The sequence below is a fragment of the Papaver somniferum genome, chromosome 10, assembly GCF_003573695.1.
Source record: "Papaver somniferum cultivar HN1 chromosome 10, ASM357369v1, whole genome shotgun sequence".
NCBI lineage: Eukaryota > Viridiplantae > Streptophyta > Magnoliopsida > Ranunculales > Papaveraceae > Papaver > Papaver somniferum.
In genome coordinates this window covers 93,276,814-93,299,185 of record NC_039367.1, presented here as the reverse complement: position 1 = coordinate 93,299,185, position 22,372 = coordinate 93,276,814, and the positions used below count along the sequence as shown (strand labels likewise).

Here is a 22,372-nt window from a genome sequence, read left to right as displayed (position 1 = left end):
CATTGGATTTTCAGAGATTTGAAATCCATATAGTTCAAACTCTGTTAATGATATCAGTGTACTATTAAAGGGATAATTTTCCTCGTTTTGTAGAGGAAAATTAGTATTTTTCATTCAGAAAACAAAAACAATCTTCCATGTATAGAAATCCCCTCCAACTATGGATATCAACATCATGGATATACCAATAAGTTAAATTTGATAATCTAAAAGTGAAAACCTAACTCATTAATCTTACCTTTTTTGAGATCAGTAGATAATAACAGCTAACACACTTCCTCCATGGAATCGGGTTGAAGAGACAATGAATAACAAAAATTTAGATTTTATCAGAATCAACTCAACCATGATGAAGATGTACTTCAAAAGGACGAGAATAAAAGACGAGAGAGAAGATAATTATATTATGAAAATTTATGTTTAAATGGAAAATCTTTTATTAAAATATAAAATGCCAAAACTGGTTTTGCAACCGAAAACACCTCCAAAAGGGAGGGTCAGAATGTGCACCCAGGTCTTAGAGGGGTGCACAAATTTGGACTCCTTTTTTTTTTCTCGGCAAAGAAGAAGAATATATTAAAAGAACGAAATAATACAAAATCCTCTAGCCATGAAGGCTAGAAAGAAAGACTAAAACCCAACCGGTAAGGAAAGAACCCAAAAAAGAAATACAACCCAAACACTTTAACTTAGTGGGGATTTAGAAAGAAATTAGATCATCCCATAATTAAATTAATTGTATTAATACCCTTAAAACATTATAGGCCTTAAGACCAGTTAAAGGCGTCTATTTTTATATCTGTAATAACCTCATGAAGCTTGAAAGTATTTCCGGAAAAGGAATTTGCATTGCGAGCTTTCCAAAAACCCCAGGGGATGGCTGCCGGAACTCTTTTCCAAAGTTGTTTCCCTTGAGTCGATAGAGGAGAGTTCTTTCATCCCACTATAACCTCCTTTACAGTACGAAGCATTGAACTTCCACCACCAACGAAATTAGTGAAGTAGTTCCATACACTAAGAGTTGAATTACATTGTAGAAGGAGGTGGTCTTCAGTTTCTTCAGTAAGACCACAAACATAAATTTGGTGAATCTAAAGAAGTGTTCCTATGGTGCAGACTACTTATGGTTGGAAACCTATTCAAAAAAGCTTGCCATAAAAAGAACCCAACACGATGTGGCCATGCTCTGACCAAACCTTAGAACTACGGAAAGGAATGATAGGATCAATACCTCGAGAGTAAATGTTATTAGCCGTTTTAACTGAAAAGATACCCTTCTTGTCACCGAGCCAAATAAGCTGATCATCCATGTCAAGGACGAGCACAATGGATTCCAACAAAGGTATTGCAACAAAAAGTTCCACAATTTATGTATCATACAAACGTCTTTTGTGGTTAAGACCCAAATTCCATTTAAAACCATCAACTTCCTTTTGAAAAGCAACTATCAGAGAGATTCTTTTAGAACTAGACAAGCTATAAAGACTTGGACAAAAGGAAGAGAGAGGGCCCTGGATACACCACTTATCTTCCCAAAGTCTAACTCTATCCCCCTACCGATCTTGAATTGACAATGCTTAAAAAGATCTTCTGCAGTTGAATCAATGTTCCTCGAAAGACTAACTCCATACTTGCCCGTAGGCTGATTAGTTCTCCAACCAAGATCAACAATGTCATGCTTGTCCTTAACAACCCAAGACCATAGAGCTTTTGATTCAGTGCGAAGACTCCACTACCATTCTTGAAGAAGAGAACATTTCAAATTCTTTAAACTTCTAATACCCAACCCTCCCACCTTTAAAGATTTACAAATATTTTCCAACTTACCCAACGATGATTCTTAGAAGTAACAGATTCATCTCATAAAAAATCTCTAATTACCTTTTCGATAGCTTTTGTCACTTTAGTGGAGCCATAAAAAGAGATAAGTAGTAAATCAGGATGATTTGAAGAACACTTTTAATTAGGGAAAGCTTACCAGCTCATGAAAGAGTTTTGCGCTTCCATGAAGCCAATCTTGCCTTACAAATTCCCACAATCCTATCACGTTTAGACACGGAGTTTGATTCTTCTCCCAAAGGCTTGCCGAGATACTGAGTTGGGAAACAATCACAAGAACATCCTATAATTTCTTGTTTTGAAAAATTCTTCATATAGTAGATATAGATATATTTGTTTTGAAAAAATTTACCAGAACATCCCATAATTTCTTGTTTGAAAAATTCTTCATATAGTAGATATAGATATATTTGTTTTGAAAAAATTTACCTTCGGTTTCAGGATTAAGAAGGTGTTTAGATACCATTTTCGATTTTCATATTGATTTGGTAATTCCATTCAGATTGACTTCTAAAATAATAAGTTAACCTTCTGCGAAGCAAATTGTTTTTACTTCTAACTTCTGGAGTTAGAATTTTTATTCTGGAAAAGCAGAAGCACCTCTTACCTCTATCCAAAGTCCAAACACTCTTTGAGCATACACACAGGTGTAGTCCATGCCAAAGCCCTCCCCGGCCCAGGTGTTTAAAATAAATTTTCACTACAAAGCCTAGTTAGCAATTCGCTGAATCATTCGCGAATCATTCGCGAATTTTTACGAATCGGTCGTTACCGAATCAAACGGCCGTCCAATTGAAATACCTACCTAAGTAGGTGAACTTTTTGAGCTTTCCGAACTATACGCGGCTTTAACGAATCGAACTGGAATCGGCCGTACAGATTCGGCCCATTAACTCTGAGCAACAACTCTCTGGGCTTATTTTCCGATCAAGTTTTAAGGCCCAAATGCTCAGACTTCTCTTTTTCCGTGTTTTGCAAAAAATATGTTCACAGGAAGAGTCGACCCATAGACGTATAACTCCTTAACTTATGGTCCATTCCAATGAGCCAACGATTATTTGATTTCCTAAAGTTACATATACTTGATATATATACTTACAATTAACACACAAATCACGCTCCCACCATAATTTCCTAATATTCAATGTTCGCATCAAGCCAAATTTTGTATCCCGAATTCATATCTCTAAAACGAATTATACACGTACGTATGCCGTTCCGATTTACTGCCGACTCACGAACCGTTGACCGGATTTTTGACCGAACTTGATCTTTATGAATCCGAATAATACATGTACGTTTGCCGTTCCGTACGTATGCCGAACTACGAATTGCTAACTAGGCTACAAAGTGAACCTTCACCGTAAATTTCCCAACCAGAAAAACACCCGAAATTCCCTCCCCTAAGGATTTTTCTTGGGTTTTCAATTTCACTTCTTTATGAGTAAAATGGAAGGATCTACACTGAGATTAATAATAGAAAAAGGTCCAAAACAAGGAGAAACCACAGATTGCAAAGCAGGATCATCATCATCCTCAGATTGGAAGAGTTATGAGAGGTAATACTTTGGCAATTAGAGATACTGGTATTTCATCAAATCATTTATTAATTGAATTTAAGAATAGTATTTGGGTTATTTCTGATTTAGATTCATCTGTGGGACTCTTTTGAATGACAAACATATGATGCCCTTAACTGATTATGATTACTTCTTTTAAAGTTCAAATTATTCAAGAAATTAGGGTTTTAACAAAACCCCCAACTAGAAATAGTAGTAAAAATGTTCAAGTAATTGATATGAAAGAAAAAGAAGTAGAAGTGAGGAAGAAGCCTAGGCGAAATGCTGCTCTGAAGAATCATAGGGATTCTACTGTTGCAGCTGTTTCTTTTGTTGAAGCTGCCTCTGGCATTGTGGAGAGTAGGCCGAAGCGAGGGAGCCCTAAGAAAGCTGAAGAGATAATAGAGAGTAGGACGAAGCGAGGAAGACCTAAGAAAATAGAGTATGATGAATCTAAAGAGATAGTGAAAGTTCCCCAAGTACACCAGAACCAAAAGTTCTCCGAATATCAGAATTAGAGAAAGAGATTGGTGCAGTGGAACCAGAAAACGCGACTCTTGCAAGTACTTCTGATGGTGGTGTACAAGAATATTTGGTTCAAGAAAATAAAGTTGATTTTGAGAAGATGACGCTTGGGGAGTGGTTTGATTACATGGAAATTTATTTTCCGAAACAATTGCGTAAAACTACTGAAGAAATTGTTTCGAGTAAGAGAGAAAGATCTTGACAGTTCAGCGAATTCATGTCAGAACAGCTACAGCTGCAACAAAAACACTAAAAGATGGAAAAGGTGAACATTTCATTGTTTAGGATTAACTCTATATTAGGTGTAGTTTTACTTATTAACTGATCTACTCTGGCTTCCCAATATGCATTTCGTTATGACTTTCTATGTTATGTTTCCATGTTTGAGAAAATGGCGATATTCCCTAGTAGCAACATTTCCACTTATCTCAACTTTTGGCAAGACTAGTTATGGTGCATACACAACTTTAGGCGCTCTCTTACAAATTTGCTGGTTGACTAGGGCAACACGATAGATTTTGTCTAACTGACTTGCACGTTTAATCACCAGGAGTAGGTCTCAGAGCCAGTGCTTAACTGGAAATAGTTTTTCTCATGAGGCTGATTACATTCGCTAATAAGGAATACTTGATGCTCCAACCTTTTTTGCATATACTCCCTCCGTCCCTAATTAGACGACCTATACCATAAATAAGTGGAGTGATAGATTAGTATTATTATAAGAAATATGTAAAATTTGATAGTCATATTTATATTCATTAAATAGGTGTTTTAAAATGCTTTCGGATGATATAAAATTTACGAAAATCCGTTGTATAGTTTGAGAGATAAATCATTTCTAAATTTACTAGTAAATTTTAACTAGGTCATCTAATTAGGGACGGAGGTAGTATATATGATAAGTATGCATGCGGATAATACTCTGCTGGGTGATCTATTCTAAATAACCTACCCTGACCTATTTGGACCATTCACATGGTATGGTCACTCGTTTGGGCTTTAATGCTTTTTGTTTTATGTTGTGCATGGAATAAAATCATGTTTTTGGGCTCCCCTATGAAACCAAGGGGTAGGAGTATCACAAGAAATTAATTTTAGATGCAAGTCATTTAACAGTCTTTTATGGAGTAGGAGTGTCACTATTACTTCGTTTTTGACCCATCACTTCTTGTTAAATATCAATTTCTCATCTTTGTATGGTACTGATCGAACAAAATGTTTTTTAGAGACAAAACCAAAGAGGGAAAACAGAAGGTATAGTTGAGATGTTCGAGGAAACTGAAAGAAGAAGATTGGTAACACCGTCGGAAGCTAATGAAACTTGAACTTCATAACTTATACTATATTTTACTGTCAAGCAAGATTTCCGTCTTAATTCTTACCGTTTTTCCTAATTTGTTTTTTTTTTTGCCCCCTTAAAAAGATACAAAAGAAGGTAAATGGAGGGCTTACAACTGACTACTCCCTAAGCAAATTCGTTTGGCATATGGCGGTGTGTTTTGCTCACATCTCTCCTTATTTATGTGTTGAAGAAGGACCAGAACACATAGAATACCGGTTCTTATTTATGTGTTTGGCATATGGTCAGTCTTACTCTCTCTCTCCCCCTCTCTGCTTCTCTGTCACTCTATATATTTCTAGATGCATGACTAACTTCTTGTAACTTTACATGTATGTATATAGCGACGCTGCCGACTCTGCCGCAAAAGGAGGCCGCTTTCTTCTCCCGAAAATGCAAGTTCCACCATGTGGGCCCAGCAAGCAGCATAATTTTGTTCCGAGGCTGCATTTCATTTCAGCAACAGTAACATCTGGTTTAAAGCATCCATCCGGCGGGAATCCCCTCCATCATTAGTATGGTGGAGGTGTTATCTGTATTTGAACGAAGGGCTCACCTGAAGAGGATTTTAACGAGAGGATTTTTTTAGGGAATAATCAATGACAACCGCAGAATAACGAATCTTGAGATATTATGATGAATAATAAGTAGACCAAACACAAGCAACCATAATAATACGAGAAAGATAAATCAACTCACAAGACACAAGATTTATAGTGGTTCGACCAATACATACAACTTGTATATATTGTCTACTTCCACTTTGAGCCGAACCAACTCAAATCCACTATGAAGAAAAAACGATTACAACGTCGTGTGAACCCAGCAAATCCTTGGTTACACCGCAACAATTACCCGAGACGATAACCTTGTCTCTTGTTCCTCACCAATATGCTATCACAACGAAACCCTAGCTTTAGACCTAAAAGTTATACAAGAAATCTCTCACCGATCTCTTAATCGTTTTCTACACAATGCACAAATTCTACAAGGCCTAAATACTTATTTATATAGGTTACAAACTTGGCCACCAAGAATTCTAACCGGTTTAGGAAACCCCTTCCCTAAATAACCATGGCTAACTTTAGGAAATAATTAATTAGTCTTCATTAACTAACAATCTCCCACATTGAAGACTTATTGATTGTTTTCCATTCTTCAACTTTGGATTGACGGTGCTAAAACATCTTCCTTGTTAGTGCGGATCCCCTCCCAGATCCTCATTCTGAGTGACCAACTAAAGCCTTGCAGAGTTTTAGATTGTCTGATGTAACTCCATTGGTAAACATATCCGCCGGATTCTTCGAACCAAGAATCTTCTCGAGCTTCAACTCTCCTTCTTCTAAGAGATCTCGAATGAAATGATAACGGATATCTATATGCTTCGTCCTAGCATGATAGGCTGAGTTCTTGGCTAAATGTATATCACTTTGATTGTCACTAAACAGAACATTATCTCCTTGTTCCTTGCCCAACTCAGATAATAATCCTTGTAACCAAATCATCTCCTTGCTCGCTTCCGTCACCGCTACGTACTCCGCTTCCGTAGTAGACAATATCACCAACTTCTGTAACCTTGAGTTCCAACTCACTGCAGCTGACCCCATAGTATAAACATAACCGGTCATACTTCGCCTTTTATCTACATCACCTGCGAAGTCTGCATCCACATAACCCCTCAAGATAGAACCACCTTTTCCATAGCACAATGGTATGTTTGTGTTACCTCTCAAATACCTGAGAATCCACTTCACAGCTTCCCAATGTTGTTTTCCTGGGTTGCTTGCATATCTACTCACTACTCCCGCTGCATGTGCAATATCCGGTCTCGTGTATACCATAGCATACATTAGACTCCCAATCACCGAAGAATATGGTACGTTAGACATGTACTCCTTTTCATCATCTGTCTTCGCACACTGCATACTTGAAAGACGAATTTGACTTCCAAGTGGAGAACTAACTGGTTTAACATTCTCCATATTGAACCTTTTCAACACTCGTTCAATATATTCAGCCTGACTAAGCATAAGTACACCCTTAGCTTTGTCTCTTATGATCCTCATACCAAGAATCTGCTTTTCTTTACCAAGATCTTTCATAGCAAACTCACTTGCTAATTGTTTCTTCAAATTCTCAACTTCTTGTAGAGATGTTCCGGCAACCAACATATCATCCACATACAATAGTAATATGATGTAGTCAGAACCATTTCTTTTGAAGTAACAACATGATCTGCATTACACCGTGAGTAACCACTTCTATGCATGAAGTTATCAAACTTCTTATACCACTGTCTCGGGGCTTGTTTTAAACCATACAAACTCTTCTTTAGCTTGCACACCATCTCTTCCTTGCCTTTTACTACGAATCCTTCTGGTTGCTTCATGTAAATTTCTTCATCTAGGTCACCATGAAGAAAAGTTGTCTTTACATCCAACTGTTCAAGGTACAGATCTTCAGAAGCCACTAGACTTAACACTACTCGAACAGTAGTCATCTTCACAACTGGAGAAAATATCTCGTTGTAATCAACACCAGGTTTTTGCTGGAAACCTTTCACAACCAACCTCGCCTTGTAGCGAATTTCTCCATTTGCTTCAGATTTCATCCGATAAACCCACTTGTTATGCAACGCCTTCTTACCTCTTGGTAATTTTACTAACACCCAATTGCCATTCTCATCAAGTGAATTTATCTCATCCTCCATAGCAAGTTTTCACTTGCCTGAATCATCAGCCTAATATCTTCAGGTTCGCCTCCATCCGTAAGTAATAGATAATTCAAAGCATACCTTGGGTTTGGTTTAGGAGTTCTTGACGATCTTCGTACTTCTTGTGAAACTGTAGGAATAACTCGCACTGCAGTAGAAGTCTCTTCAACTTGTACTTTTCTGCCATCAGCAACATTCATGCTCTTCTTGTTCCGCACTTCTTCCAGAAACATCATCAATATCGATATACAACTCCTTATCGACGTTGCTTGACCTGACATCTTCAACTTGTGTTGTATTCCTATCCTTGTACAACTCATTCTCATTAAAAGTGACATCTCTACTTCTAATAACTTTGTGACCCTCATAGTCCCAAAGGTTATACCCAAAAGCGTCAATTCCATAACCAAGGAATATACACTTCTTTGCTTGAGCACCTATCTTAGACCTCTCACCGGGACTAAGATGAACATAACGAACACAACCAACAAAAACTTTCAAATAGGAAAGATTTACCTTTTTGCCAGTCCAAACCTCCTCTGATATCTTCATATCTAATGGACTACTAGGTGTCATGTTAATTAGATAAGCAGCCGTCTCTGTTGCATGTGCCCGGACACTAGTCCAGAAATGGTTGTTAATCACACTTTTAAATGATATATTAGTTGCGTGATTAGGATATCACAAATAATATCTGTCATATAACATGAAAATAGTTGGGCCCGCCATTTAACGTATAAAAAACGTTATTCTTAAATGTCTTAATTTTCTAGGTGTGTGATTTAACGATGAATTATTAAATCACATAATAAATCCGACAAATATTTTAAGTTTTTATACGCCCAACACTAGTTTTCTATCTTGCACCCACAAATTTATGTAAGTCTGAAAATGGTTAGTCACCGGCTAACTAGCCGTAAGTCTTTCACATAGTGGCTACAATGGTCTTATTCTCGCACCTTCTTTTCCTGCTCGGCTGGAGATGAGTACACCCATCCCACACCTCGTCCTTATCACCCGACGCTTCATTTGGCTCTGACTTTTTTAGGTTCTCTTTTATCCGAAACATTAAACACCCTAGACGTTTCTCTCAGAAAACTACAAACTGCAGAAAGATCTTTCCACCAACCAAGATCTGGCCTAATTCGAATGGAGAATAAGGGATTCTTCCCAATTTCAAAACTACTTTATCTTTTTTGTCCTTCACTTCACCAGAAATTTCTTGACATCATTCGATCTGAGAAGAGCATAGACAAACCCTAGTCATCTACTAAATCCCTGTAAACCAAATCAATAACCCTCCATCACCGCATCTCTCAATCTCTCTGATCAAACAACAAAAATAACGCCGAAGAAGTAGCAGAAGAAGAAGTAGATGAAGACGGAGAAATCATGAAGGTCTCGTTTTTCATTCTTCTGCTTAGGGTTGCTTTCTGATTTCAATTTTTCTTACAATCCTTAAAAGAATTCTGAAACATCTCTATTTTGCTTCATTTTTTAGGGTTTTCAGCAACAAAAGATGATGACTACAAGTATGGAGATGGAGATCTTGTGAAATAGTGAGATGGTAAGAACAATTATCAGTCTTCTATTTAGGTTATAATTGAGGTTCTAGAACTTGTTATCTCAATTGTATTTGATTTTGACAATCTGGGTCAATTTAATTTCAACAAAAATTAAGGGTAGTGGGTTTGTCTGTTATATTTGTTTACAGAAGTTTTGGTGACAATTTCCTAAGTCATGGCATAACCTGTAACCTGTTTTGCAACACCTTAGCGGTTCGACTCACAGTAACGAATTGTGAGCTTTTCTGGCAAGGTAATTGCTGATAAAATCTGTTGTATATCCTTGATTTAATTTGAAATTTGTTGCATGTGTAAGTGTATTAGTATTATACGGATCATATAGGCATCAAGTTTCTAGTGTTTGATTCTTATTGTATTGTAGGATGTATATACACGCACCAATGTGGATGCATTGGCTATAGAAGAGCTGACTGCTGAGTAATTGCAATTCAAAGAACATTTTACCACTAATAGTTCTGCCAGATGTTTGTATTTGCTAAATTTTCCTTTAAAATTGTAATTTTGTGGTGCATGACCAATAAGAACCTCATGCTTGAGCTGGACTTTGAGCCATTCAATGGTTTGTTTTCTTGCATCTCACTTCCGAAATCTATTGGTAATGGTGCGGACGATGCCATTGGTTTCCATGTGGCGACTAATTTCAGGATAGTTTGTATTCTAGTTCCACGACAAGTCATTTGAAGTCGTGCAACATTTTAAATTTTGTCCACATGTTTAATTGTAGGTAATGCGATGGTGATGGAGCTGAAAAGAAGTTTAAATTTGTCATTACTTATATATATATTTCTTATTTTTATTTCCTTTTGTCTAATCACTTGCCAGTGCGTTGATGGAAACTAATTTATAAATGACCTACAGAAGAGGTTCGCTATAACTCCTACTAAAGAAATGAACCGTGGAGGCATTTTCAAGAATCTTCCAAGGCTTTTGGAGTTCTTCAAAGACCCATCTTTTGCTGTCTTTATGCCCTTCACATCCTCCAGTTCATGGATGACTTGTACTTGGTGAAGGAAATGTGAGTTGTCTTACCAGCACATATCCTCGATTTATTTAGTCTTAATATAAACTGCTTTTTGTTGTGTAAGGTTTTAATATAAAGCAAATGTTACTATGTTGCTGACCGTGTCTATGCTTTATGCTTGAGCAGGGATCGATAATGTTTATATAATGACTGTGATTGGAGTACTTGGAAATCTCCAAATTGGATGAAGAAATGCCCAGTGGCGGTGTCTTTTGGTTTTGGAGGAGAAATTGTTTCATGTAAACATAGTCAGTTAGCTACCGATCCACCTACAGGAAGTTCCGAGGTATGGTATGACTTATTTGTTGCTTTGTTCAGCTTCTTTGGGTATATATAGTTTAATTTTTTCCTTCTCCAGGTTTACATGCATACTGATTTCAGTTTGGTGAGCCAATCCACTGAATACGAAGCTACCATTCAAGGTCGGAAAATGATTTTATCATTTCTCTTCTTTGGTATTATTTGGAAAGGCTTGAATTTTCAGCAAAGGCTTTGCAATTGCCTATGCTTGCCTCAGTTTAGTTCTAATTACAGTTGATTTGAATTATTATATTAACTAGATAGTGGTTACATAAAGTAGCGGCTTTAATTGCCATAATTCTACTAGGCAAATTACACAAAAGTTGGAAGTATTTTTCTTACTGGAACAACTGAATTCTCCTATGTGCCTATTCCCACGAAGGAAGAGTATAAGTTTGTCTCCCTTTCTAGCTCATACCTAGATTGTTTCCACATCTTCATTGTCTCTCCCAAAAAATGTTTCCTCCTGTTTTGGTTATGTACCTTTGCTGCTGTAACATTTTATAGCTTTGATGTTTGTTGATAGTGTTTCTAAACTAACTTGGCGTCTTCTTACACAGGATACTGGATTACTTGACCTTCCCTTACGTACTGCTTTTCGAGGAACTAAAGGGAGCTGTTGCAAGTGCTTGTGGTGATTTTACTAGGGCTTTTTAATAAAGTAACCACCTTTTTGAACCATATTTAAGAAACTGGCCGTTTTTTTGAATCTTTATATAAACTGGCCGATATTGACATTTTCCATCCCGTTTTTTTCAAAAAACGGATTTAGGTAGTTAACTGGCTACGTGGCAGTTAACCTGCTAGGTAAAAGACGACTTAACCCTCGTCTGAGTTCGTAACCAAACCAGTATCGAGTCAACTCGGTGACTCATTGCAACGGTCGGATTTGTAACGGTTGGATTTGTAACGGTCAGATTCAACTTCATTCATATAAATTAGGCCCTGCAGAGAAGAACCATAGTATTTGTCATACTCAACAGATCAAAAAAATAAAAATAAATAAGACATGAGCCATGAGCCAAAATGAAGTAAACTCTCCAGGCAGCAGTAGCAGCAGCAAGGTAAGATTAAGATTAAAACAACCCCTAATTTCATGTTCTATCTGTGCACAGGGAATTCATGATCCAAAGGTATGTCCTTGGATTTATTCCAGGTGCAAATATATACCATGTAATGGTATAAGGCAACTATTGTGTTCAAAAGCAAAAGAAACAAACGAAAAAATGTTTTTGAAGTGTTCAATTCCAACCTGTCAGTACTTTGAATGGTTTGACGATGCCATCGATCCTGTCAAATGCAAGATGGTGAAATTACCAGTAGAGAATGGTTGTTACGCTTGCGGAGAATCTGGTCATTGCTTCAAAAACTGCCCACTGCAAAATCAAACCTGCAACAAAGATCACTGCAAATCAAAGATGGAGATGAAATTTTGCAAGAATGAACACAACAAGAACATAGCATACCTCACTTGTACAGATTGTGACGGTTTTAAATGGGTCTCAGATGAAGTCTTCATTGCTGCAAAAAACAGAATTATGCATTCAAGTTTACAACTTAATGCTATATGTAAGGAACTCAACAATCTGAAAATGTAACCTGCAAATGTACTAATAAACAACCATCCACTTTTGATTCAGCATTAATTCAAGTCTACAAAAGAAAAAAATATTGTCTTCTTAAACACAAAAAATCAGAAAACGGATCTCAAATCATTTCTTCTTAGCCTTTCCATTTCCCCTTCCCTTTCCTTGTTTTATATTCTGAGATACAGATCCAATGCCAAAGAAGTTCTGATAAAGGTTATTTATTGTAGAGGGTGGAGTAGAAGATGGTGCTATAGATGGCAGACTCATAGGTGTTGTGGAAGCTGGAGTAGAAGATGGTGTTTCCAAAGGCTGACTGCCAGGCCCTGTAAAACATTCACCAACAAATGATGCCGTTCTCTTCTTCTTGTTTGACTTAGCTGCACCCCTAACTCCGGTGGTCTGACTTGGCTCTATGTTGCTGAAGGTGAAGCTTTGTGCATCACATTCAGTCCTTTGCCTCTTTGCAGTTGGATTAGATCCCACTTCACCACCAGCACATGTTCTTTTGTTGTGGTTAGTAACATTTCCACATTTCCCACACCTCCTTTTTGTCTTCTCAACACGAGGTTCATCATAACTTCTTACCCTTTTACTCTTGGGTCTTCCTGGTTTCCTACTGTGAGGAGGGTTCAAGATCTTCTTGTTCATGTTTGGCTGCAAGAACAAATGCACTTATATCAATGTAGTTGAGAATATAAATAGGGCATATAGTTACAAATTTAAGAAGAAAAAGTACCTGGACCCATTCACTTTTATCATCTAGTGGTGCAAAAGTTGGTGCATATGTGGCCTTATAGTTCTCCACTGAATAGTAATCACTGCAGTACCTGCTCAAGCAGAGTATGTAAAGGTTAGTGCTAGATACATTTAAGGCCTAGAAATTTCATAAATAAGTTCTGAGACAAAGCACATATTTAAAAAAAGAGAAATCTTACTTTCTCCATTGTGGCCTTATGCTATGCAATGCACTCACTGCATGCATACAGGGGAACCCCCTCAACTGCCACTGCAAACAAGAGCAAGTCTTGGCAAGTATGTTCACTGTGAACACAGAATTCTTTGGACTAGTCACCATATATAACTCTCCAGCCACACAAGGGTCAACACCATAGTCAGTCACAAATTCCAACATTTTCTTAATCAATGTAACAGCAGTAGGAACCAAATTACCATCTACCCATGATGCAGATTCAGTCCTCCTATTGTACCATGTACCCATGATGCAGATTCTTTCTCTTCTTGTTCTTCTTCATCTGACCCATACTCAATGTCTTCATCACTGTCATATACTGGAGGAGCTTCTGGATTCTCAATTGGGTGACATTCATCTTCTTTGGTGTTTTCCAGCTGAATATTGTCCACATCTTCAACAAACTTAACTTCATTTGTAGCTTTTGACTGACTGCAACCACTTCTACTAGCCTGAGAATGTTTGGACATGGGCACATCCATGAAACTCAGCTTTCTTGATGCACCTTCAACTGATTTATCCACACTATTTAGCCTCGGGGATCTTCTAGGGGTGGTTCCCTTACTAACTGTCTTCTTCTTTGGTGTAGTCTTTGGAGTCCCAAACACTGTGTCTTTCATCCCCATCCACAAACATATACATCCATCCTCATTTACAAAAGAATCCTCCCAAAAATTATCAAAATCATCATTGTTTAACAATGGCAGTGGCAGACATTCTTCCTTAAACCAATATAAATTAAACTTCTCTTTAACATCCATAGACAAACCCTTATACACCATATACTTAAGTGTCATCAAGTCTGTTTCATCTCTATGGCAATCAGGAAATACCAAAGTCTCATTCTTTGGCTCCGCATATACACTGATATTCCTAAATTTGAACTGACTGCAACACAAATGAAACAAAATCAGATATAAACCTATGAAAACCCAATGAAAACCTAATTAAGCAATATTACTTAAAATCAAACACCCAATCACGAAAATTAAACCCCAATTAAACAATAAAAATTTGGTTTCAAATAAACCCTAATTACAAAGGAAAAAAAACATAAACCCTAAAAATCAATCGATCTATTAAATTAATTAACTATCAATACAATTATTTTCATCATATATTAAGTCACGGGTTTCATTAATCTTACCTTGATTCAGACTGTTTCAATCCCGGTTTGTACCTCATCTTCACTGTATCACCACTATCTCTGAATCCCTAAATATGTAGAACTTTTCTTCCAAATACACTCTGGTCTTTCTGTTAACATCTATGTCTTCAGCAAAAACAACTTCAATAACATCAGTTTTCTTTTTCTTTTCAAACAGCTTCAATACCTAACCCTAGTTTCAGAACGAGGGAGAAGAGAACGAGGGAGAAAGAGAAAGTGTGGTGAGAGATTACACCACACGGGTCTTTAAATGGGCAAGGGCACAGTCGTAAATTCTCCTACCGAGTTTGACTTATTCAACGCAGCTGACCGATCTGGTGGGCCCAGGTGTCAACTCTAACAGAAAGGCCAGTTTCTAAAAGAATTTAAAAGCTTGGCCGGTTTATTAATTATATGGTTTGAAGCAGGACACTTTATTAATTTGCCCATTTTACTACGCCACCAGCAATACTGAATGTAACTGTCTCGTTAATGAAATAATGGATCCGATTTGGGTGTTATATGATGTATACGGGATACTTTGGAGATGTTTCACTAGGTCTTATGCTTAGGTGGCCAAAACTTCTGTATGAATGCAGAAGAAAATGCAGATTAAGTGGCAGTTTCAGTAGATTGAATGTTTCAGTTCAGTTTTTTCAGTGTGTTGAGTTGTAAATGCCGGATGAGTTTATCCTTTTTTTTTGGTTGTAGTGTGAACTGAATTCTTATTTTAAATGTAATATATTTCAGATTCAGCTCGTTAAGTTCCAAATTTAGCTTTAGCTGATTCAGTTTTAAATTCGAATTCAGCCAAAACAAAAAAAAAAAGAAATCAGAAATTTCTGGTAAATACAATTTATATCAAATATAAATATTTTAATTAAAAAAATCATAAATATGCTGCAAATTTAAATAATATTAGAACACATGACTTATGACAAAAAGGTATCGTCACTTTAAATAATATACAATTATTGTTATTCTTAATAACAAATTTTATTTGTCATTTTTATTGACAAACAAAATCCGTGATTTTATATAATAGTTTGTATTTGTCATTTATAAAGAGTCACACCAAATAAATAACGGTTCTAATAACAGATGAAAATCGTGGTAAATTATGTTTTATAACAAATTTCATTCGTCATTTATAGCCTTTTCTGGACTAGTGAGAAGGTTTCGGGCAAACCAGACTGCAATCTCATGCACCTTGCACGTGCATTCAACGTCCAATTCATACGTTCTGCGACTCCATTCTCCTATGGTGTCCTTGGAACTGTCCTCTCCAAACGAATTCCATTTGTAGCACATAACTGTAACAATTCTGTTTTGTCATACTCACCACCGTTGTCTGACAGTAGACACTTCAACTTCAGACCAGTTTCTGTTTCAACCAAGGTTTCCACTTCTTAAACACTTCATATACCTCAAACTTATTCTTCATGAAGTAAAGCCACACCTTCCTTGAGTGATCATCAATAAAGGTGACATAATACTGGAACCCGCTGTGAGATGCAACATCAATTGGTCCCCATACATCCGTGTGAACCAAATTAAGTTTTGGACTTCTCAAGTCTCTTCATTCTCTGCTGAAACTAACCCGTTTTTGTTTTACAAGAACACAGTCTTCACAAAAACTCATATCAACAGACTTCACCTTAGGTAGATATCCTCCCGAACATAGAATCTTCATGTTCTTCTCACTCATGTGCCCTAATCTTCTATGCCATAAGTTAGTGTCTTCATCACTACTAGCCACTGCTAAAGTAGTTCCATCTGAAGTCCGGTATAGAGTATTGACTCTAACTCCACGAGCTAATACCATAGCCCCTTTCTTTACTTTCCAATTGTGTTTCGTTAACACAACTTCACAGTCATCATCGCAAAGTTGTCCCACATACACCAAGTTCTTCTTCAAATTTGGAACGTGTCGTACATCCTTCAATTTCCATGTCGAACCATTGACTTTCAAGATCACATCACCCAAACCGATGATGTCGCATGCTTCACCGTCACCCAAGAATACTTGGCCATAATATCTTTCTTTATAAGAGATCATAATACTCTTATCACCCGTTGCATGGAAAGAAGCTAATCCAAGACTCATCTTGCTTGTCCTCAGAGAGTAGTAGAAAACCTTCCGTAATCATCTTCTTGTTATCAACAAGGACCTTCACTGGTTCCGCAGCTGCAACTACGTTGACCTCTTCTTGATTACCTTTGTTTCCACCATTATTAGCACCTTTGTTTTCCGGACAATCGCACTTGTAGTGTCCTACTCAACAACACCTCTAGGCCGGGATTGAGACCTCCCCTAGACTTTCCTCTAGACTTCCATCTAGTCTTGTTGTTGTTCCTATTTGAACTCCTGCCTCTATCTTCATCATGCATACTTAAGGCCGAGCTTGAAGATCTAGAAACATAACCTTGTTTTATTCTTCTCTCCTCTTCAGCGATCAACCTTTGCTGCACATCATCAAGCTTCAACTTCTCGCTCCCTGCAGAATTGCTAATGGTTGTCCTTGCAGTCTCCCAACTCTTTGGTAATGACGACAACAACCGTGAAGCTTGAACTTCATCATCAAAAGTAATACTAACTTTTGAAAGCTGAGAAATAATTGATTTAAACTTCCCAAGATGTGCTGAAATCGCTTCGCCTTCTTACATCTTCAGATTAAATAATTGTTCACACAACATAATCCTCCCCGAGGCTGATGACTTTTGATACAACTTTTCAAGTTTATCCATAAGATCCTTCGTGCTAGTTTCCTCTTGTACGTTATTGTAGACTTCCTCCACTAGACATCTACGGATCACGGCTACACACTTGTGATCAAGGTCTTTCTCATATAGGTAGTCTTCCATCTGAGACTTCCAAAACGCAAAGTTCTTCCTATTAAAAACTTTAACCCTAGCTACCGTATTTTCGTTATTATCATCCATAACTCCCACTCCAATCGTACTACGATAAACCCTAAAGCTCTAACCCGAGCTCTGATACCAGTTGTCAGGATTTTCTTAGGGAATAATCACTGAAAACCGCGGAATAATGGATCTTGAGATATTATGATGAATAATAAGTAAACCAAGCACAACCAACCATAATAATACGAGAAAGATAAATCAACTCACAAGACACAAGATTTATAGTGGTTCGACCAATACATACAACTTGTATATATTGTCTACGTCCACTTTGAGCCGCACCAACTCAAATCCAGTATGAAGAAAAAACGATTACAACGTCGTGTGAATCCCAGCAAACCCTTGGTTACACCGCAACAATTACCCGAGACGATAACCTTGTCTCTTGTTCCTCACCAATATGCTCTCACAACGAAACCCTAGCATTAGACCTAAAAGCTATACAAGAAATCTCTCACCGATCTCTTAATCGTTTTCTACACAATGCACAAATTCTACAAGGCCTAACTACCTATTTATATAGGTTACAAACCTGACCACCAAGAATTCTAACCGGTTTAGGAAACCCCTTCCCTAAATAACCGCGTCTAACTTTAGGAAATAATTAATTAGTCTTCAATAACTAACAGGTCAGCCTGTCTCAATTATATAACATGTATTTGGGCATGCATATATATATGCGTGCTGGTCCAAATTCTTGAAAATGTTTACTGGTCTACTGGAAGGAAGTAGTTGAATCATTTCTTTGCTTCTAGATTCTGTTATTAGTTCCTAACAGTATTCTGTTAGAATTAGGTTCTACTGATGGTTCCTTTGGTTTGTTATAACAATTAATTTTGGGGGTTTTCTGTTTTTATTTTTGCTGTATTAATTTTCATATATATAGCAATAAGCTATTCTTGTAAAATTCATCGAAGTTTCAGTCGACAAACATTTTCTTCTGTGTAAATTTTCTCAGTTTCAGATTGGGTGATTTGCTCATAATTTCAATGATAATGGATGTGTATTCCATGGGGTAGTAGTTTTCAAATTGATTACTCAACCAGAAGGGGAAAGGTAAACATGGTTGAATTCCGGAAAAAACGGGTATCACGTAGAAATAATTCAGTGCTAAAATCAGCACTGATCACATTCCTTTTCTTCGGGTTTTTGTTTGTTTTTTCTTCAGCAGAACCATCTAATTCGAAGCTTGAAACAAGGTCGTCAGCAAGCTCATACTATAAAAGAAATGTCCAAGATTATTATAAGGTTAATGGAACTGACTCTTTTGGGCATGTTGCGAGACAATTACTAGGAAAATCAGAACCATCCACTTATCAACATAAATGGCCGGTATGTGATCCAAATTTATGTTTACATATTGTTTTCCGATCATTTCAGCTGGATGGTTAAAAGATCAATGTTAACGGTAATATAAGAAAGAATCATATTCCTTGGTTACGTACATAGTGCTTGCGACTCCTTAAACTTAATTGGTATAAATGCAGGCGATGAAATTGGGATGGAGAATCATTGTAGGAACGATTGTAGGGTTCTTCGGAGCAGCATTTGGAAGCGTAGGTGGAGTCGGAGGAGGTGGTATTTACGTCCCGATGCTGACGTTAATTATCGGATTTGATCCAAAAACTTCAGTTCCAATATCTAAATGTAAGAACTAATCAGTGCTTATGCTGACATTAATCAAGGGCCATAGAGTTTTTGTTCCTGACACAAGCAATATCTTAAAAAATTCAACGCGGAAACTTGCAAAGAACAAGTGTGGCCGCAAAATCTCACAGCCTTGAATACATACTACTACTTGCAATTTTAGATGCTACAAGCTGTCAAAAGAAATTAAAAAGGAAAAACAGCGAATTTCAGTTATAAGGTAGGGGCAATCGCCCCCAAGGCCTTAGCCACCTTGTTTCTGTCTTTTTACCCACCCACGGGTGACGGGTAGAAAAAGTACTGTATTACGTAAAGCTGCGAAACTTCGCAGTAAAATTTGCCTAAACAAAAGGGTTCTTGCAAACAGCTCCAAATTAATGTCTGCGGCACATTATGGGCTTACAGAGCCATTTATAGTTTAGTGGGCGTCCATAGTATTAATCTTGTTTAAAGTTTTTCTCTTACATTTCCTAAAGATTTCCCGTTTGAAGTAATTTTTTTGATTGATTTATGTAAATGAAAGTGCTAATAGAAGTTAGATATTTTTCGCTAGGTATGATAACAGGAGCAGCTTTGTCAACAGTGTTTTACAACCTAAAAAGGAGACATCCAACACTTGATATGCCGCTCATCGACTATAACTTAACACTTCTCATGCAACCTATGCTCATGCTTGGTATTAGTATCGGTGTCATTCTCAGTGAAATCTTTAATGACTGGATGGTCACTGTTCTTCTTATCCTATTTTTCATAGGTAAGCATTGACAACTAAAAAAAAATCAAATTCTTAGACTTCTCTTCAATAGGCATTACTGATAAAGTTTCTTGCATAAAATGTGCACAGCTATGTCAACAATGTCATTTTGCAAAGGTGTGCAAACATGGAAGCAGGAAACCAAATTAAAGAAGGTAAATTTGTTTATACCAGTATGTGGCTACACGCGCTCGATAAAGGCCGTATACGTTCACAAATTTAGAAGCTAATGAAGCTTGAGGATCATATGTCTATAAAACTTCATACTATATGTTTTGTTTTTGCAAGCATGATTTCATTCTTACTAATTCTTTCCGTTTTTCCTCTTCTTATTTTAGGAGGTTCAGAAGGTAGACGCCGGTGAGTTTAACGGTCACTGAATTCTCCCCTAATGACAGATAGATATAGGGAGGGGTGTGGATAATACTGTGTTTCGCTAAGTTCTCCATTTATGTGTTAAATTGATTCATAATTATTTATTTGGTTAGATACTAGAACTGGAGAAGTACTAGAAGGCAATCCTTTACCAGTCGACGACCCTGGTGATAAAAGCACTGAAAAAGAGATGAAAATGATGGTCAGTCTTACACCTTCTCTCGGATTTTCTGACTCTCGAACTCTCTATATTCATGGCTAACTTCTTTCTTACCATATGCATGCAGGTCCCAATTCTTGAGAACGTCTACTGGAAAGAACTTGGTTTTCTTATTTTTGTTTGGATTGCATTCCTCGTAATACAAATTTTTAAGGTTTGCATGAAATCTTTTGTCTATTCCATATTGCAAACTGTATATGATTCATTTCTTAAAAGTATAAATCTTTCGAACTCATGAACTAATCACATGGAGATTCTTCTTCCATGTTTTGGGACACAGTTTAAGACGGCAACTTGTTCAACATCATACTGGGTTTTGTCTGCGGCACAGGTAATAAAAAGATGTTTCGATGTTCTCTTGTTATAGTTTCGTAGTTATCAAAACTACTTGAGAAAGCAAGTGCAACCCAGCTTGATAGTTCAGATACAAACAAGCTAGTTCTTTATTTATGTATATGTTCTATAGATCCCAGTTTCTGTTGGAGTGACGATGTACGAGGCAATTGGATTGTACAAGGGAAAGAAAGTGATTGCATCTCTGGGAGAAAAAGGTGTGAACTGGAAGGTCTATCAGCTATGTTTCTTTGCTGTAGTTGGGGTAATAGCCGGTACACTTGGTGGGCTGTTAGGTCTAGGTGGTGGCTTCATAATGGGTCCTCTCTTCTTAGAGCTGGGAATTCCTCCACAGGTAAGATTAACTAAACTGATGGCCTATATCAGCAAGCCCGCATCGTGTTTAGCGTTTGAATTCGACTAAAACTTTGCATATAAAATATATGCAGGTTTCTACTGCAACGGCAACTTTTGCCATGTTTTCTTCTTCGTCTATGTCCGTTGTTGAATACTATCTTCTCGAACGTTTTCCTGTCCCTTACGGTGAGTAAACTAACTTTACTTTTCAAGTTTTCAATTTTCTTAGCCGCTAATCATTTGTTTCTTGTACACAGCTCTTTATTTTTTTGCCGTGGCAACTCTAGCTGCACTAGTAGGCCAACATGTGGTGGGAAGGATTATCGCAATTTTAGGAAGAGCTTCTATCATAATCTTCATTCTCGTCTTCACAATGATTATTAGTACAATTTTACTTGGTGAGATTCAATTTATTTGACTGTTCAAAGAATTAATTCTACAATAAAATCTCAATCAATTAAAATGGTTCCAATGAAGGTTTAATCTGTTATCGGTGTATTGTGTAACAGGTGGTATAGGCATCGCAAACATGGCCGGAAAAATTGAGCATAAAGAGTACATGGGTTTTGAGAAGTTGTGCCATTGACAAGTGACCATCTCCTACCGTTAAAAGGAAATTTAATAGATGCAAATCATGCAATCACCATAATCCACGAATTTTTGATTCTCTAAAATCATAATGCAAACTCAGTTTATGGTAGTAAGATAATTACAATGAATACGCACCCCTTCAAGTTTGGCGTTAGCACATTCCAACTTTGTAATTTGATCATTCTTTTCTCGCTGCAAGACTCGGATCTGAAAATGAAGACACATGCATTACAATGACAACTATGGCACACTGGGAATTACACCAACACGAAGTAAAGTAGGCATGACATTACCTTCTTTTGAGCATCAACATACATGTTCTTATACTTGTTAGCTTTTGCCTCTAGCTTAATTTCTGCTGCACTTGATTCTTGAGATGGGAAGCTCTTCCCTGCAGCCTGCTGTCAGAAAATCAGATTAAATGACAAAATACAAACCCATAATCCATAGATGAGAAACAACGGTGTTATTGATGATGACCAAATTGTTTCTGGAACTGGCCAGTTCAACAATTCTTACTTGTTTTTCTTCGGCGAGTTTAGAAGGACGCTTTTCTCCTTGATCTCTTTCTCCTCTACATCA

At 37.1% G+C, this 22,372-nt stretch overlaps 2 protein-coding genes, 1 long non-coding RNA gene and 1 pseudogene across 5 annotated transcripts; 3 read left to right on the top strand and 1 right to left on the bottom strand.

Annotated features, from left to right (window-relative positions):
• The first annotated feature begins 3,288 nt into the window (after positions 1–3,288).
• Positions 3,289–4,176, top strand: LOC113315957 (annotated as a pseudogene).
• A 4,847-nt stretch (positions 4,177–9,023) lies between these two features.
• Positions 9,024–11,837, top strand: LOC113319247. 3 transcript variants are annotated; one of them, XR_003345267.1, is made up of 8 exons: positions 9,025–9,373; positions 9,477–9,542; positions 9,690–9,793; positions 10,420–10,576; positions 10,709–10,868; positions 10,941–11,004; positions 11,443–11,543; positions 11,655–11,837. It is a non-coding gene; the product is annotated as an uncharacterized LOC113319247 (long non-coding RNA). The 3 variants fall into 3 exon arrangements; XR_003345268.1 differs by having other exon boundaries at positions 9,024–9,373; positions 10,384–10,576; positions 11,443–11,837; XR_003345269.1 differs by having other exon boundaries at positions 10,423–10,576; positions 11,443–11,837.
• A 296-nt stretch (positions 11,838–12,133) lies between these two features.
• Positions 12,134–14,699, bottom strand: LOC113315956. The gene is made up of 6 exons (XM_026564194.1): positions 14,589–14,699; positions 13,847–14,329; positions 13,407–13,718; positions 13,208–13,298; positions 12,349–12,403; positions 12,134–12,272 (listed from the first exon to the last, which is right to left on the bottom strand). The coding sequence occupies exons 1-5, from the start codon at positions 14,624–14,626 to the stop codon at positions 12,398–12,400; spliced, it is 930 nt and encodes a 309-aa protein (XP_026419979.1). The 5' UTR covers positions 14,627–14,699; the 3' UTR covers positions 12,134–12,272; positions 12,349–12,397.
• A 4,304-nt stretch (positions 14,700–19,003) lies between these two features.
• LOC113315955 (sulfite exporter TauE/SafE family protein 3-like) lies at positions 19,004–21,849 on the top strand. The gene is made up of 11 exons (XM_026564193.1): positions 19,004–19,160; positions 19,714–19,914; positions 20,005–20,069; positions 20,253–20,274; positions 20,403–20,491; positions 20,577–20,663; positions 20,790–20,840; positions 20,976–21,197; positions 21,292–21,385; positions 21,457–21,597; positions 21,709–21,849. The coding sequence occupies exons 1-11, from the start codon at positions 19,004–19,006 to the stop codon at positions 21,783–21,785; spliced, it is 1,206 nt and encodes a 401-aa protein (XP_026419978.1). The 3' UTR covers positions 21,786–21,849.
• The last annotated feature ends 523 nt before the right edge of the window (positions 21,850–22,372 follow it).

Bases quoted from the DNA above. Each gene is read 5' to 3' on its own strand.
- LOC113315956 (XM_026564194.1), bottom strand. From the start codon at position 14,626: ATGAGGTACAAACCGGGATTGAAACAGTCTGAATCAAG. The intron at 14,330-14,588 runs GTAAGATTAATG...TTTGTGTTGCAG, and splicing joins TTGAAACAGTCTGAATCAAG to TCAGTTCAAATTTAGGAATA. The intron at 13,719-13,846 runs GTTTGTTGAAGA...GGTCAGATGAAG, and splicing joins AAAGCTACAAATGAAGTTAA to AAGAACAAGAAGAGAAAGAA.
- LOC113315955 (XM_026564193.1), top strand. From the start codon at position 19,004: ATGAAATTGGGATGGAGAATCATTGTAGGAACGATTGTAGGGTTCTTC. The intron at 20,664-20,789 runs GTTTGCATGAAA...TTTGGGACACAG, and splicing joins TCGTAATACAAATTTTTAAG to TTTAAGACGGCAACTTGTTC. The intron at 21,198-21,291 runs GTAAGATTAACT...AAATATATGCAG, and splicing joins AGCTGGGAATTCCTCCACAG to GTTTCTACTGCAACGGCAAC.